Source organism: Heptranchias perlo, chromosome 4 (genome assembly GCF_035084215.1).
Source record: "Heptranchias perlo isolate sHepPer1 chromosome 4, sHepPer1.hap1, whole genome shotgun sequence".
Taxonomy (NCBI): Eukaryota; Metazoa; Chordata; class Chondrichthyes; order Hexanchiformes; family Hexanchidae; genus Heptranchias; species Heptranchias perlo.
Window position 1 is genome coordinate 16153644 of NC_090328.1, and position 17118 is coordinate 16170761.

The following is a 17118-nucleotide window of genomic DNA, read 5'->3' on the forward strand; positions in this document are numbered from 1 at the left end:
TCAAATTTGAATGGAACATTCAAAGCCTAATTTGTCTTTCTAATATTAGATGGCCAATTATAATACAAAACACTTGTCGATGGAGTATATTTTGTCATCCCTTTTAAGTGGCTTCATGAGCAGGTGAAATACAACTGTGGTCATGTGACGAGTTCTGGGGCTCGAAAGGTTGACTGGTATTATACTGCACTGATGCACTAATATGGTGAGAGAGAGAAAGACCACACAAAAAAGAACAGGAGAGTGACTGGGGAACACAAGAAAGATTATTTAAATAAAGAAATCTCCAGTTGCTAGGCTACTGACACTCCTGTTGTACGAGCAGCGTGACCGGCTCTGGCTCTTTTTCTGTAGCATCTCTTGGTTAAGGCTGTGCTGCTTAATGGTCAGCCTAGGCTTGGCTGCTCGATTTGGGTAGGTAAGAGGAGCAGGTACATTTGTACTACTGCTCCCGAGACTGCGGTGCGGATGGATCCTGAAATGGATGCCGGAATCCTCAAGTGGTTCACAAAAAACGATGCAGAGGTTAAGGTAGGAGCGTTATTTTCTCAGTGATGGAATTACTGCACTGGATAGCCACGTCCATGCTGTAAACCACATCGATTTGGCCTATTGTAAAAATGTGAGGAAAAATAATTGCCCAAATGTTGTATTTCATCATGTTTGTTTTACGTTTATTTTTTATGAAGAGAATTTGAAATTTGTAAGCAAGGTAAATTACTCATGCATACAAGATGCCTAAAGAAGACTGGGATTGAAAGGTTCTTCGATTTTTTTTCCCCTCCTCCGACAGTATCTCCGTGGCAACCCAACATCTGCTTTTAGCACAGACTGAATTGGTGTTGCTGCGATGGTCTAAAATCTGCACGGGATTTTCCAATTCAAAGACAAAATAAAAACTGTTTACCTTGCTGACTTCTGTTCGGAAGTCCAACTCTATTTATAATGCGACAGTTAATAAAACATGAATTCTCATTATCTAATGCCCACCACAAATTTTCTCCAGCAAAAGCAATTTAAACCCTTGAACTACAACTGCTGCTTGTGTTCAGAAGTGCGTAAGGAATGGATTGCAAAATGTTCTGCTCTGATTTGTCTCCATTTCATTCAGTCGGATCTTTTGAAGTCGTTATTTTTAGTTGCAGCACTGCATCCTGCCTCTACCGTGAGTCTGGCAGATGGAAGGCTTAAAGTATCTTGTTCTGTGTACAACAGCAGGACTCTGCCTTGATGCCTGCTGTTGACCAATGATCTAACATCCCCGTTATGATCTGTTACATATATATTAAAAAAAAACGATGAATAACTTGCAGGAAGAGAGTGAGAAATGTCATTGCCTGCCTGCCACACTTGTGTGCATAATAGTCAAAATGATTCAGTAGATATATTTTATCATTTATTTCCCCCTATTCCCATTTTGTAAGTTGTTCTCCTGTCTTCTTTGCTCCCTCCGTGCCAAGTACCGTTCCTGACCAGGAAGGTAGGCTGGAGACATACATTCATGTGGCTCTAGCTGTGAGGAACACGGGCATACCGGAAGCAAAAATAACATTTGTAGAGCAGATTAAATATCATTGGCAGGGCAGAGTGACTTCTGAAGCAGGATTTTTCACTCACCTAGTTTTGCAGCAACTTGCAAGGCCCAAACAGTGGCAGGACACGTGACTCTTTAAACCCGACTCAAGTTCTGCCCCTGTTTGAGTCTTGCCAGTTTTTGTTAGAGTAAATGCCCTACATGTTCCAAACACTTACCTTGCTGAGTTTCACTAGAGTTAGGTAGAGGGAGAATGTGGCTATGATGACATGTCCTCTGATGTTCCATCCCTCCCATTGATGATAGACCCTCTGACTTTCCATCTCCCCCAGTGATGATAGACCCTCTGACTTTCCATCCCTCCCAGTGATGATAGACCCTTAAACTTTCCATCGCTCCCAGTGATGATAGACCCTCTGACTTTCCATCCCTCCCAGTGATGATAGACCCTCTGACTTTCCATCCCTTCCAGTGATGATAGACCCTTAAACTTTCCATCGCTCCCAGTGATGATAGACCCTCTGACTTTCCATCCCTCCCAGTGATGATAGACCCTCTGACTTTCCATCCCTCCCAGTGATGATAGACCCTTAAACTTTCCATTGCTCCCAGTGATGATATACCCTCTGACTTTCCATCCCTCCCAGTAATGATAGACCCTCTGACTTTCCATCCCTCCCAGTGATGATAGACCCTCTGACTTTCCATCCCTCCCAGTGATGATAGACCCTCTGATTTTCCATCACTCCCAGTGATGATACACCCTCTGACTTTCCATCCCTCCCAGTGATGATGGACCCTCTGATTTTCCATCACTCCCAGTGATGATAGACCCTCTGACTTTCCATCCCTCCCAGTGATGATACACCCTCTAACTTTCCATCCCTCCCAGTGATGATGGACCCTCTGACTTTCCATCCCTCCCAGTGATGATAGACCCTCTGACTTTCCATCCCTCCCAGTGATGATGGACCCTCTGACTTTCCATCCCTCCCAGTGATGATACACCCTCTGACTTTCCATCCCTCCCAGTGATGATGGACCCTCTGACTTTCCATCCCTCCCAGTGATGATACACCCTCTGACTTTCCATCCCTCCCAGTGATGATGGACCCTCTGACTTTCCATCTCTCCCAGTGATGATGGGCCATCTAACTTTCCATCTATCCTGGGGAATAATAGACATTCTGACATTTTGGCCCCAATATTTACGGAGAGGCGGGGAGGCTGCAGGGGAGCACAGTAGCGCGGAGGGAACCTGGCAAGGCTGAGGAGGAGGTTCTGCACAATTTAACGGCAGGACCTCATTATAATTTTTTTCTTCCGTTTCCTGGCAGAAGGCCAAATTGACAGGCTGGCTGACTGCCGGATGGGAAAACCAGCAGCAGGAGGCCGCAGGAGGGGGATCCTTGGGGACGGTTCCCGTCAGTTGCCACCGCGGGACAGGCTGAAGGTTGAGGATTGTTCGGTGGGGGGAGGTCCTCGATCATGGCAGCGGCTAGGGAGAAGCTGCGATCGGCAGAAGGGAGACGGAAGGTATCCTTGAGGGACTGGGTGGGAGCACACCTGCTCCACACAGAGTGCTATAAAAAGCACTTCCCTTCTGGAGCTGGCAACTCCCGCCTTCCTTTCGCTGCTGGGTTCCCCGAGCCCTGGGAAACGCGGCCGGCAGCTGTTAAATTTAAACTAGGTTTCCAACTGCACTGTCAGAGCTTGATTTAAATATGTTAATGAAGTGTCCTGCCTCTCCAAGACGGGACTCTCACACAGCTCGATACCCATTACCATAAAAACGGCAACGGGCACGAACGCGGCGGGTTGGGGACACATTCTTCGTTTTTTCGGGTTTAACTGCACCCCCCCCACCCGTCCTGCTGGGGTTAATATTGAGCCCTCTAATGACTTTCAAACGAAACAGTCTTTTGTAGGCCGCTACCGTGCAGTAATAGGAAAGGAAATGACTTGCATGCATATGGAACCTTTCACGATAAAGAACATAGGAGCAGGAGTAGGCCATTCAGCCCCTCGAGCCTGTTCCGCCATTCAATTAGATCGTGGCTGATCTGTATCTTAACTCCATCTACCCGCTTAGATCCAAAGTGGATGACCTCGCACTTTCCCACATTGAACTCCATCTGCCACAACTTTGCCCTCAGGAAGTCCCAAAGCGCTTTAAAGCCAATGAAATATTTTTGAATTGTAGTCACTGTTGTCATGTAGAGAAACGCAGCAGCCAATTTTGTCCATAACACGGTCGCACAAACAACAATGAGATACCTGTCAAGATCATTTATCTTTTTAGTGATGTTGGTTGAGGGATAAATGTTGGTCAGGACACTGGGGAGAACTGTCCTGCTCTTCTTTGAACAATATCATCAGACCTTTCACATCCACCTGAGAGGGCAGTCGAGGCCTCAGTTTAACATCTCATCCAAAAGACATGAGCTTGCAATTTTAATTGGGTGTATTCTATTAATATATAATTTTTAAAAAATATAATTGAAACAGTAACTGGTATTCACCGTGTGTGTATGTGTGAATGGGGGGGAAGGGGGGGGCAACATCATTATTTTTTTCTGGAGACCAATGTAGATTGCTGGTCTGTTAAGGCATATGGCTTGTTTTGCTGCAAAATCATTTGTGTAACAGTGATGTAATTATATCATTAACCAAAACAGAATGTATTGACTGCATGTGGTGCTCCATCCTGTCATTCCTGCTGAGAATTGCCAAAACACATCTAACTCAAGCAGACGGACTTAACCCGTAACCTGTTGAATAATCTGGAGCTCCATATGGATCGCACAGCAGTTGCTGTGACTTAACGCTTTAAGGATGACATGCATTTCTGACATTCAGCCGTGAGCCTTTAGATCAGATTAGTGCTCCAACACCTTTACCCACTGAGTCATCCTACAGTCTTACTCCTTTTACTTTGCTTTGATGGCTCAGTTCTGCATCCATTTACGTATCCGTGCTAAGAGGTGTGATTTGAAGTTGTCATCTTGTTCCTAGTCCAAAACTGGAAGCAGCCGCAAGTGGCCAGGAGTTGGCCCGGGTGGAAGCAGAACAGGTTGGGAGTCGGACCAGGAGTCAGGCCAATGGAGCAAGGGTTTGGGGAGTAAGGAATACTGCAAATGGGCAGGAATCAGGGCAGAAGGCAGTATAAGGGGCTTGATTGGGTGGATGCGGTAAGGATGTTCCCAAGGATGGGTGAAACTAGAACTAGGGGGCATAATCTTAGAATAAGGGGCTGCTCTTTCAAAACTGAGATGAGGAGAAACTTCTTCACTCAGAGGGTAGTAGGTCTGTGGAATTTGCTGCCCCAGGAAGCTGTGGAAGCTACATCATTAAATAAATTTAAAACAGAAATAGACAGTTTCCTAGAAGTAAAGGGAACTAGGGGTTACGGGGAGCGGGCAGGAAATTGGACATGAAGCTGAGTTTGGATCGGTCAAGGCCCTGTGGGTGGCGGAGCGGGCCCAGGGGCTGAGTGGCCGGGACCTGCTTCTACTTCTTGTGTTCTTTAGATTTGAGGTTAGGATCAGATCAGCCATGATCTTATTGAATGGCGGAGCAGGCTCGAGGGGCCGATTGGCCTACTCCTGCTCCTATTTCTTATGTTCTTATGTTCTTATAATTGCCCACAGAGTCAGCCTAGGAGGCTGCAAAACAGAGCAGGGGTCAGGCCAGGTCAGGCAGCAGCAGAGGGCAGGATTTCAATTCAGCAAAACTCTCAAAAGAATCCAGATATTCCAGGCTAAGTACATAATGGGGATCACTGCATGAGGCCTGGAAAACGGGACAGCAAAAAAGAGTCTTTTACGTCCACATATTGCTCCCCAGTTAAACATCTGATCTGAAAGACGGGACCTCCGACAGTGCGGCAACCCCTCAGTACTGTAGTGGAGTGTCAACCCTGAAGTCTTTAGAGTAGAACCTGAATCCAAAAGCTTCTGACTGAACCAAGGCTGACACCTATGTCATATTTTAGTCACTAAACATGGGTACAATTGTGGGTCCTATTGTTACAGAAGGCCACTATGTCACGCTGGACAGGAAGTCGCCATGTTTCTTTGCTTTTTGCTCACTTAGTTCTTAGTTGTCTCCCCTTTACATTCAACGGCATTACCATCGCCGAATCTCCCACCATCAAAATCCTGGGGGTCACCATTGACCAGAAACTTAACTGGACCTGCCACATAAATATTGTGGCTACAAGAGCAGGTCAGAGGCTGGGAATTCTGTGGTGAGTGACTCAACTCCTGACTCCCCAAAGCCTTTCCACCATCTACAAGGCACAAGTCAGGAGTGTGATGGAATACTCTCCACTTGCCTGGATGAGTGCAGCTCCAACAACACTCAAGAAGCTCAGCATCTTCCAGGACAAAGCAGCCCGCTTGTTTGGCACACCATCCACCACCTTAAACACTCACTCCCTCCACCACCGGCGCACCATGGCTGCAGTGTGTACCATCCACAGGATGCACTGCAGCAACTCGCCAAGGCTTCTTCAACAGCACCTCCCAAACCCGTGACCTCTACCACCTAGAAGGACAAGGGAACAACACCACCTGCACGTTCCCCTCCAAGTCACACACCATCCCGACTTGGAAATATATCGCCGTTCCTTCATCGTCACTGGGTCAAAATCCTGGAACTCCCTACCAAACAGCACTGTGGGAGAACCTTCACCACACAGACTGCAGCGGTTCAAGAAGATGGCTCATCGCCACCTTTTCAAGGACAGTTAGGAATGGGCAATAAATGCTAGCCTTGCCAGCGCTGCCCACATCCCGTGAATGAATAAAGAAGAAAGTTGGGACAACAATTCGGGGAAGGAGGGCTACAATGGGCCTCGGCATGTTTAGGATACAGAGGGCAAAAATCAATAAGGGTTCCCCTCCTGGTCGTTATCCAGTGATCTCTGCTGGAAAGAGTGCCAGTGCGAATGTCAGGTGAGGACAAATTGGGCTTAGATGTGCTGTCCACCACATTTGAACAAAATCATCATCTAATTTAATGTATGGAATTGGAAACACTTATGGAACTACATCCCAGTACCACCTTCAGGAGAAGAAGAGAGAAAATAGGGGAAAAGAAGGAAAGTGATCTATGATTTTATTTTCTTACTGGCCTGTTCCACAAACTGAGGTAGATATTACTGTAGTAGAGGCCTGCAGGCTTAACATTGTGCATTTCTATAATGGACTTGTCATGCAGCAAGTTATTGTGCTGATATTGTACTAAGATATTGTGCTGTTTGTGAATGCAATTTCCCACATAGGGTTTGAAATCCCTCTGCACACTATTTTAGCACACTGGGTAACGCCTTTCTGTCAAGTTCCTTTGTGCAGTACTATAATGAAGTTGTTTATTCACATTAATCAGGCACTTAAAAATAACTCGCAGGGGAATTTCAAATCCCACCGTGATTTCCAGATTTCAGGGTGAAGTGGTTGCCCATGAGGAGGAAGAGAAAATTAATGAGTGAGTCCTGAATGGAAAAGTCAAAGCAGGTTACCTCTTAGCTGGGCAATGGTATATTATACATCTCTCCAATTTTCCTTGGTGCTGCTCTGTGGCCTTTCAATAGGGTTGATGAAGTGTGACCTGAGTTGATTTTCCTTCCATCCTCTTGGTTAGACATCACCTGTGAGAAAACTGCTCATTTATTTTTTTCAACGAAATGACCAACACCAGAAATTGTTACCGATTATTGACTAAAATATTTGAGTAAGTTTCAATCTTTATTAACATGTGGATCATATGTTCGCAGGTGAAGATGTCACAGGTTAAACAGGTCGGGCTTTTGGCTGCTGGCTGTCAGCCATGGAACAAAGATGTCTGTGTTGCCAGTGGAGACAGATTTGCGTATTGTGCTACACTGGCTATTTATGTTTACCAGGTAAGTCAAAAGCTGAGGTTAAGTATACTAGAAAACGTACCTGTGGCTCCGTATCTTTAGTCTGTACAGACTTATTTCCGTACCAAATTGGGAGTGGTTATGTTTACTTGTGTCTTGGGCAAAACTACGGATTGGTTCTTAATGTTGCGGCTGATACACTGTGCAGAAAGGAAATAAAGTTACGTAGCACTGTGACACTGAATTCTTCAAAGAAAGTTGCCCCTGTAATTTCTCCTGTTTATTGACTGCAATAATCATATTGTATATAGGATAGACCGAGTAATTATAGGCCAGTCAGCCTAACCTTGATGAACGGGTAAATTATTGGAATCAATTCTGATGGACAGGATAAACTGTCACTTAGAAAGGCATGGACTAATCAAGGACAGGCAGCATGGATTTGTTAAGGGGAGGTCGTGTCTGACTAACTATTTGTTATTTATATTAATGATTTGGATGAGAATTTAGGAGGCATGGTTAGTAAGTTTGCAGATGACACCAAGATTGGTGGCATTGTGGACAGTGAAGAAGGTTATCTAGGATTGCAACGGGATCTTGATAAATTGGGCCAGTGGGCCGATGAATGGCAGATGGAGTTTAATTTAGATAAATGTGAGGTGATGCATTTTGGTAGATCGAATCGGGCCAGGACCTACTCCGTTAATGGTAGGGCGTTGGGGAGAGTTATAGAACAAAGAGATCTAGGAGTACAGGTTCATAGCTCCTTGAAAGTGGAGTCACAGGTGGATAGGGTGGTGAAGAAGGCATTCAGCATGCTTGGTTTCATTGGTCAGAACATTGAATGCAGGAGTTGGGATGTCTTGTTGAAGTTGTACAGGGCATTGGTGAGGCCACACTTGGAGTACTGTGTACAGTTCTGGTCACCCTATTATAGAAAGGATATTATTAAACTAGAAAGAGTGCAGAAAAGATTTACTAGGATGCTACCGGGACTTGATGGTTTGACTTACAGGGAGAGGTTAGACAGACTGGGACTTTTTTCCTTGGAGAGTAGGAGGTTAAGGGGTGATCTTATAGAAGTCTATAAAATAATGAGGGGCTTAGATAAGGTCGATAGTCAAAATCTTTTCCCAAAGGTAGGGGAGTCTATAACGAGGGGGCACAGATTTAAGGTGAGAGGGGAGAGATACAAAAGGATCCAGAGGGGCAATTTTTTCACTCAAAGGGTGGTGAGTGTCTGGAACGAGCTGCCAGAGGCAGTAGTAGAGGCGGGTACAATTTTGTCTTTTAAAAAGCATTTGGACAGTTACATGGGTAAGATGGGTATCGAGGGATATGGGCCAAGTGCAGGCAATTGGGACTAGCTTAGTGGTATAAACTGGGCGACATGGACACGTTGGGCCGAAGGGCCTGTTTCCATGTTGTAACTTCTATGATTCTATGATTCTATGATAACTTGATTGAATTTTTCAAGGAGTTGACAAGGAGGATCAATGAGGATGATGCAATTGATGTAGCCTACATGGATTTTAGCAAGGCTTTTGACAAGGTCCCACATGGTAGATTGGTCAAAAAAATAAAGGCCCATGTGATCCAAGGGAAAGTGACAAATTGGATTCAAAATTGTCTCAGTGGCAGGAAGCAAAGCGTAATAGTCAACGGGTGTTTTTGCGACTGGAAGGCTGTTTCCAGTGGGGTGCCGCAGGGCTCGGTACTAGGTCCTTTGCTTTTTGTGGTATACATTAACGATTTGGACTTAAACGTAGAGGGCATGATTATGAAATTTGCGGATGACACAAAGATAGGCTGTGTGGTTGACAGTGAGGAGGAAAGCTGTAGACTGCAGAAAGATATCAATGGACTGGTCAGGTGGGCGGTAAAGTGGCAAATGGAGTTCAATCCAGAGAAGTGTGAGGTATGCATTTGGGGAGAGCAAACGAGGCAAGGGAATACACAATAAATGGGAGGATACTGAGGGGTGTAGAGGAAGTGAGGGACCTTGGAGTGCATGTCCACAGATCCCTGAAGGTAGCAGGACAGGTAGATAAGGTGGTTAAGAAGACATATGGAATGCTTTCCTTTATTAGCCGAGGCATAGAATATAAAAGCAGGGATGTTGTGCTGGAACTGTATAAAACACTAGTTAGGCCACAGCTTGAGTAGTGTGTACAGTTCTGGTCACCACATTACAGGAAGGATGAAATTGCACTAGAGAGGGTGCAGAGGAGATTTACAAGGACGTTGCCAGAACTGGAGAATTTTAGCTGTGATGACAGATTGGATAGGCTGGGGTTGTTTTCCTTGGAACAGAGGAGGCTAAGGGGTGATTTAATTGAGGTGTACAAAATGATGAGGGGCCTACATAGGGTGGATAGGAAGGACCTATTTCCCTTAGCGGAGGGGTCAATAACCAGGGGGCATAGATTTAAAGTGATTGGTAGAAGGATTAGAGCGGAAATGAGGGAAAAAATTTTCACCCAGAGGGTGGTGGGGGTCTGGAACTCACAGCCTGAGAGGGTGGTAGAGGCAGAAACCCTCAACTCATTTAAAAAATACCTGGATGTGCACCTGAAGAGCCGTGACCTGCAGGGCTACAGACCAAATGTGGGAAAGTGGGATTAGGCTGGGTGGCTTGATTCTCAACCGGCGGGGACATGATGGGCCGAATGGCCTCCTTCTGTGCCGTAAATTTTCTATGATTCTATGATATAAGGGACAACTTTATTCAAATAAAAGTGGATGAGCCCACTGTAGAGATAGTCTATTTTCCTGGCTTGTAAATTGTCCGTCTGATAGCAGACTCCTACCCATCCTGTCATGGGGATGGCAGTGTCTAGAGTCACACTAATTGCTTTTGTTTTGGTATAGCTTTGTAGTTATGATGTATCTCTGTAACCTCTAGTGGGATGATATCATGATGGCGAGGTGGCTAAGTTAATTAGTTAGAAGGAGGAATCTAGCCTCACGATAGTTAGATCTATGTCTACTCCTTGATAATCTAGGAACATGGGAATTGCTAGACGAGAAAAGACCGAGGTCCACCTAATTCGCCTTCGACCATCCTGGTAGTTGCATGATAAAATGATAAAGTAATTGTTGGCTAATCAGTCAATCTCTATCGATTATTCTACAACAGACCCAGAAATAACACGTGAGAAACCCCAGTGGTGAAGTGCTTTGGGAACTATAGGTCCAAAGTCACCTTTTTCCTCCCAAGTATGCTACACTTATCACTTGCCGTGCCTTACTGTGTGTAAGGCATGGAAATGAGGTCTTATGATGGAGATGTTTAATTCTTGGTGATTAAGTTAGGGAACTGTATAGTTTCCTGGTGGTGGTGTTGGCACCTAGAGGGGATACATACCTAGAGGTGGGCTATGTCTGTCTAATCCTTAATTAGTTCAGTTAGGGAGGGTTATGATGCCTTGTACGGGAGATATAGCTGCCTAATCCCCAATAATGTTATTGGAGGGGCTTCTGATTTATTGGCAGTGAGGCTGTGCTCCCTCAGTTGCAAATTAAATTTTTTTAATGCTGGATCTAGAAAATTTGCATTTATCCAAATACTTATACTTCTCCCCCCCAAAAAAAAATGGGCAAGGAAATGAAACCTGGCATCATGGAATTCTAAATGAACTCTCAGCTATTAACTATTCCCACCGAAAGTTATATTCTAATTTTGCTTTGTTGTGTGATTCAGCTTGATCACAGGTACAATGAATTCAAACTTCATGCAATCATGTCTGAGCACAAGAAGACCATCACGGCTATCTCTTGGTGTCCTCATAACCCTGACATGTTTGCCAGCGCCAGTGCAGACAACCTCGTTATCATTTGGAATGTGGCAGAACAAAAAGTGATAGCGAGACTGGACAACACTAAAGGTACAATACCCTTTACACACAGGAAAAGCTAAACAGGCTGGGGCTCCATTCTCTAGAAAAGAGAAGGCTGAGGGGTGATCTGATAGTGGTCTTTAAGATAATGAAAGAGTTTGATAGGCTAAACGTAGAGAAAATGTTTCCACTTGTGGGGGAGTCCAAAAGTAGAGGTCATAAATATAAAATAGTCGCTAAATAATCCAATAGGGAATTCAGGAGAAACTTCTTTACCGAAAAAGTGGTAAGAATGTGGAACATGCTACCACACAGAGTGGTTGAGACAAATAGCATAGATGCATTTAAGTGGAAGCTAGATAAGCACATGAGGCAGAAAGGAATAGAAGGATATGTTGATTGGGTTCGATGAAGTAGGGGGGAGGAGGCTCATGTGGAGCATAAATGCCAGCACTGACCAGTTGGACCGAATGGCCTGTTTCTGTGCTTTAGATGTGATGTAACTCGATGTAACATTCTAATCATACTTACTAGCTAGTGACAGGCTTAATTTATGTTCTTCTAGTGTCTGGGTATAGAATGCCGCTTTGAAAAATACTGTGAGGCTTTTGAGGTTAACATTTTAATTTAACGTTGCACTATAGCAGCAGTGTAGTGAAGTTAACCAAGCTTTCGCAAAAGACATAATTTAACCATCCTTCTAACTTGCCTTTTTCCTTCTCCAGGGATTCCCGCTTCCCTCAGTTGGTGTTGGAACTCTGGTGAGGCAGTGGCGTTTGTCTCTCATCGAGGTCCACTGTACATCTGGACAATCTCTGGACCAGACTGTGGGGTAGCAGTACATAAGGAGGCACACAGCTTCCTCTCTGACATCTGCCTTTTCAGGTGGCACCCTAGAAAGAAAGGAAAGGTGGTATTTGGACACACAGATGGGAGCCTGTCTATCTTTCAGCCTGGTAGGTCTCTGTGATTACTGTGCCATACAGCCTGTAATATATAGCTGGCTTAGAATAGTTACAGGATACTTTGGTCATTAAACAATTAATCTGTATTATTCAATGTTGTGGGCTGGATTTCCCTCATATCAGCAACCACTGACCCCCAGAGACCACTGGGCAAGAGGTGACAGTAGTCCGGGGCAGCAATAGCAAGCCCACTCTGGAGAATGTTGGAGGGAGAGGGCGTAGTAGTGATCTCCTGACTCTCCCTTAATGCCCCCTTGCTCTTGTCAGACAGTGCCAGCTGTGGCTCAGTGGTAGAACTCTCTCCTCTAAGTCAGAAGATTGTGAGTTCAAGTCCCACTACAGTGACCTGAGCCCATAATCCAAGCCGACACACCAGATGAGACGTCAAACCGAGGCCCCATCTGCCCTCTTAGATGGACGTAAAAGATCCCATGGCACTATTTTGAAGAAGAGCAAGGGAGTTCTACCGGTGTCCTGGCCAACATTTATTCCTCAAGCAACAGCATGGCCCAGAAATTGCTTTTAAAATAATGGCGAGCCTAACAGCGCTCACCGTTATTAAGGACGAAATCGAAGAGCAAGTTCCGGCGACCGCACACGCGCAGTTAAATGCAGAAATCCAGAACTTGCTCTTCCTGCTTTGCCACCGATGTGACAGCTTTGCCTTGAAGGGATATTGCCGGCTGCAATCAATAGAATCAACAGACCAGCGCCAACTTGTTCTCCTGCCCAACTGGAAAGGAACTAATCTCGCCACAAAACAGGTGCGCACAGTTTTTTATGTCTAAACTAAGTTTTAAAGGCGTGGTAAGTCTAAATGACGGCCAAACAACCTCTCTGGCACTAAAAATTAACTTTTAAAAATGTGGAGTCACATTACTCCTGATTTTAATAGTTTTTGGATATTATAGAAAAAAAAATGTTTTTACTTTTTCATCCTGTCTCTTTTATCTCAGTCTTTTAATCTCATCCTCTCTTTATTTCACTTTCTCTTCGTCACTTTATAATACTTTATTGGACACATCCGAGTTTTTAGTTTGCGCGGTTTGTGAATGAACTGCACTTTCTGGTTCTCACAGTGTGGCTTGCTTCAAGCTGATTGGTTGAAGGGCCTTTCATCACTCACACAGCCCGGGAAAAAACGCTGATGTTAGTTGAGGAAGTTGCCGCCAAAAAAGAATGCGGTAACTTAGTGAATTTAAATCTAATGAGCGGCGAGCACTGCTGGTTTGCCGTTCGTAGCAATTTACAGCCCATTATCTGGTCATAATCACTTTTCTGTTTGTGGGATCTTGCTGTGTGCAAATTGGCTGCTGCGTTTCCTACGTTACAAAAGTGACTTCACTTTAAAAAGTACTTCATTGGCTATAAAGCGCTTTGGGATGTCCTGAGGTCGTGAAAGGCGCTATATAAATGCAAGTCTTTCTTTTGTTAGAGATCCTTCGGCTCATGGACAGTCTGGAGGGATTTGAAAACAAGGATGAGAATTTTAAAATCGAGGCATTGCCGGACCGGGAGCCAATGTAGGTCAACGAGCACAGGGGTGATGGGCGAACGGAACTTGGTGCGAGTTAGGATACGGGCAGCAGAGTTTTGGATGAGCTCAAGTTTATGGAGGGTGGAAGATGGGAGACCGGCCAGGACAGCATTGGAATAGTCAAGCCCAGAGGTAACAAAGGCATGGATGAGGGTTTCAGCAACAGTCGAGCTGAGGCAGGGGCAGAGATGGATGATGGAGCGGATATGTCTCTGGGCTAAATGATAAAGTATTTTATTAGTGCGTCTTTTTTTCTCAATAATTAATTATCTGATACTGAACTGTAAATGTGGAATAACGATGTGCAAGGCAAACAAAATGGGAGATACACAAAGAGAGACAGACAGCGAGTATGTGAGAGGTGTAGAGAGTGAGGGATGATGAGAAAGGTGATGTTTACAGGAAGTCAATGGAAATAAAAACCGGGAAATGGGCTGCCGATTCACTATCATCTGCTTTGCACTATTGCACAAAGTCGAAATTACCTCCGAAGACTGAGAAAAGAGTCACAAACAAAGATACAGAGGTGGCAATGACGATCCGGATTCTTTCCCCTCAGTCTGGTTCAGTAAAAACTGAAGTCGAATACATTTTAAAGTTCATCACAACTTTAATAGCAGGGTTCTTAGTCTGCAGCATTGATTTGGACTCCTGATAGAGTCCCTCTATGCTGGCAGAGCAAGAACAAGAAACATACAGAAATCCACACGTTTTTATACAAATCAATAGGGGTTGGAACATACTTAACGAGGGTCAACACCAATCATAAGCCGGGCATAGGTTGCCATGCGAGGTTACATTATTTCCGGCCAATCATAAATCGTCCATGTGCTGATCATGCTGCTGTTAGACATCAAAGGGGATACTTCCTCACCTTCCAACTTGGAATGTTCTTCCCTGTCCCTTCTGTTCCTTATCTCCCAACCTGGAATGTCTTTCAACTTTGGCTAAGCTCGTTACCTATATTGATCTGCCATAAACATGGAGACATTCAGACCAGTCCTTGAATCACGTCAAAGACTCTACATTGCTAAGACCATGCAAACCTGCTGACTACGCAAACATATGGCCCAGCAGGAGGCCAGGCCACCTGTACCAATCTCAGTTACTAACTAATTAACCCTTTCTAACCATTTTGCATTCTGCTTCTTTGCCACGTAGGCATTTTAATATTTTACCGAAAACTGACCATGTAGGGATTCTCAGCAGTGGAAGTGTTATGTTGAGTTACATGGAAACTACAGCACAGGAACAGGCCATTGTGCCCAACAGGTTTATGCTGGTGTTTGTGCTCCACATGAGCCTCCTTCCTCCCTACTTCATCTAACACTATCAGGATACCCTTCTATTCCTTTCTCCCTCATTTGCTTATCTATCTTCCCCTTAAATTCATCTATGCTATTGCCTCAACTACTTCTTGGGGTAACGAGTTCCACATTCTTACCACTCTTTGGGTAAAGAAGTTTCTCCTGAATTCCCTATTGGATTTATTAGCGTTTATTTTATATTTATGACCACAAGTGGAAACATTTTCTCTACGTTTACTATATCGAACCCTTCCATTACCTTAAAGACCTCTATCAGGTCACCCCTCCACCTTTTCTTTTCCAGAGAAAAGAGCCCCAGCCTGTTCAGCCTTTCCTGATAAGGATATCCTCTCAGTTATGGTGTCATCCTTGTGAATCTTTTTTTCCACCCTCTCCAATGCCTCTATATCCTTTCTATAATATGGAGACCAGAACTGTTCACAGTACTCCAAGTGTGGTCTAACCAAGGTTCTATACAAGTTTAACTTCACTGCTTTTCAATTCTATCCCTCTAGAAATGAACCCCAGTGCTTGATTTTCATTTTTATGGCCGTATTAACCTGCGTTGCTACTGTTAGAGATTTGCGTATCTGTACCTTTAGATCTTTTTGTTCCTCTATCCCATTTAGACTCTTATTATCCAAGCAGTATGTGGCCGCCTTATTCTTCCCACCAAAATGCACCACCTCACACTTGTTTATATTGAATTTAATTTCCAATTACACACCTATTCTGCAAATTTATTAATGTCCTCTTGCATTTTGACGCATTCTCCCTTTGTATTAACTGCACCCCCCAATTTGGTGTCGTCCGTAAATTTTGAAATTGTACTTCCGATTCCTGAATCCAAATCGTTAACGTAAATTGTGAACAACAGTGGTCCCAGCAGCGATCCCTGTAGAACACCACTTCCCACCTTTTGCCAGTCTGAGTAGCTACCCTTTACCCCTACTCTCTTTTCTATTTTGTCATCAACTTGCTCTCCATTCTGCTACCTGTCCCCTGACTCCACATGCTCTGACCTTAGTTATGACTTTACAATGCAGTACCATATCGAAGGCCTTTTGAAAATCCAATTACATTACATCTACTGCAATACCCTTGTCTACTCTTTCTGTTTCTTCTTTAAAGACTTCAGTAAGGTTGGTCAAGCATGACTTTCCCTTCTGAAATCCATGCTGACTATTTTTTATTATATTTTTGTTCTCCAGATGTTTCTCTATTATATCTTTGAATAAAGATTCCATTATCTTTCGTATCACCGGCGTTAAGCTAACTGGTCTAAAGTTCCCTGGACTTGTTCTAGCTCCCTTTTTAAATATAGGAATAACATTAGCTGTCTGCCAGTGTGTGACAGCTGTGCAAAAAGAAAAGATAAACATAAACGTGGAAAGACCGAGACAGAAAGAATTAGAAAATGTGATAGGAACACATAAAAGTACAATAGTTAGCTAGAAAAATGTTCTTTGTAGCTCATAGCCCTACTCAAGCTGCTAGGTTACATACATCAAAATGAGATAGCAAGCCAGACATTAAAAGAATCATAGAAGTTACAACATGGAAACAGGCCCTTCGGCCCAACATGTCCATGTCGCCCAGTTTATACCACTAAGCTAGTCCCAATTGCCTGCACTTGGCCCATGTCCCTCCATACCCATCTTACCCATGTAACTGTCCAAATGCTTTTTAAAAGACAAAATTGTACCCGCCTCTACTACTGCCTCTGGCAGCTCGTTCCAGACACTCACCACCCTTTGAGTGAAAAAATTGCCCCTTTTGTATCTCTCCCCTCTCACCTTAAATCTATGCCCCCTCGTTATAGACTCCCGTACCTTTGGGAAAAGATTTTGACTATCTACCTTATCTATGCCCCTCATTATTTTATAGACTTCTATAAGATCACCCCTTAACCTCCTACTCTCCAGGGAAAAAAGTCCCAGTCTGTCTAACCTCTCCCTATAAGTCAAACCATCAAGTCCCGGTAGCATCCTAGTAAATCTTTTCTGCACTCTTTCTAGTTTAATAATATCCTTTCTATAATAGGGTGACCAGAACTGTACACAGTACTCC

General features: G+C 44.2%; 1 protein-coding gene across 2 annotated transcripts in view; it reads left to right on the top strand.

The window, feature by feature from the left end:
• The window catches only part of wdr17 (WD repeat domain 17), a 147536-nt gene that overhangs the window by 35399 nt on the left and 95019 nt on the right, over nt 1-17118 (top strand). Inside the window, exons 2-4 of one of the 2 annotated variants that reach the window (XM_067982517.1) lie at nt 7314-7442; nt 11104-11287; nt 11965-12195. In XM_067982517.1, coding sequence (XP_067838618.1) covers nt 7320-7442; nt 11104-11287; nt 11965-12195 — 538 coding nt within the window. In that variant the 5' untranslated portion in view covers nt 7314-7319. Of the gene's footprint in view, nt 1-7313; nt 7443-11103; nt 11288-11964; nt 12196-17118 lie in introns of those variants that run through there. The other variant, XM_067982516.1, reaches the window with a different exon arrangement.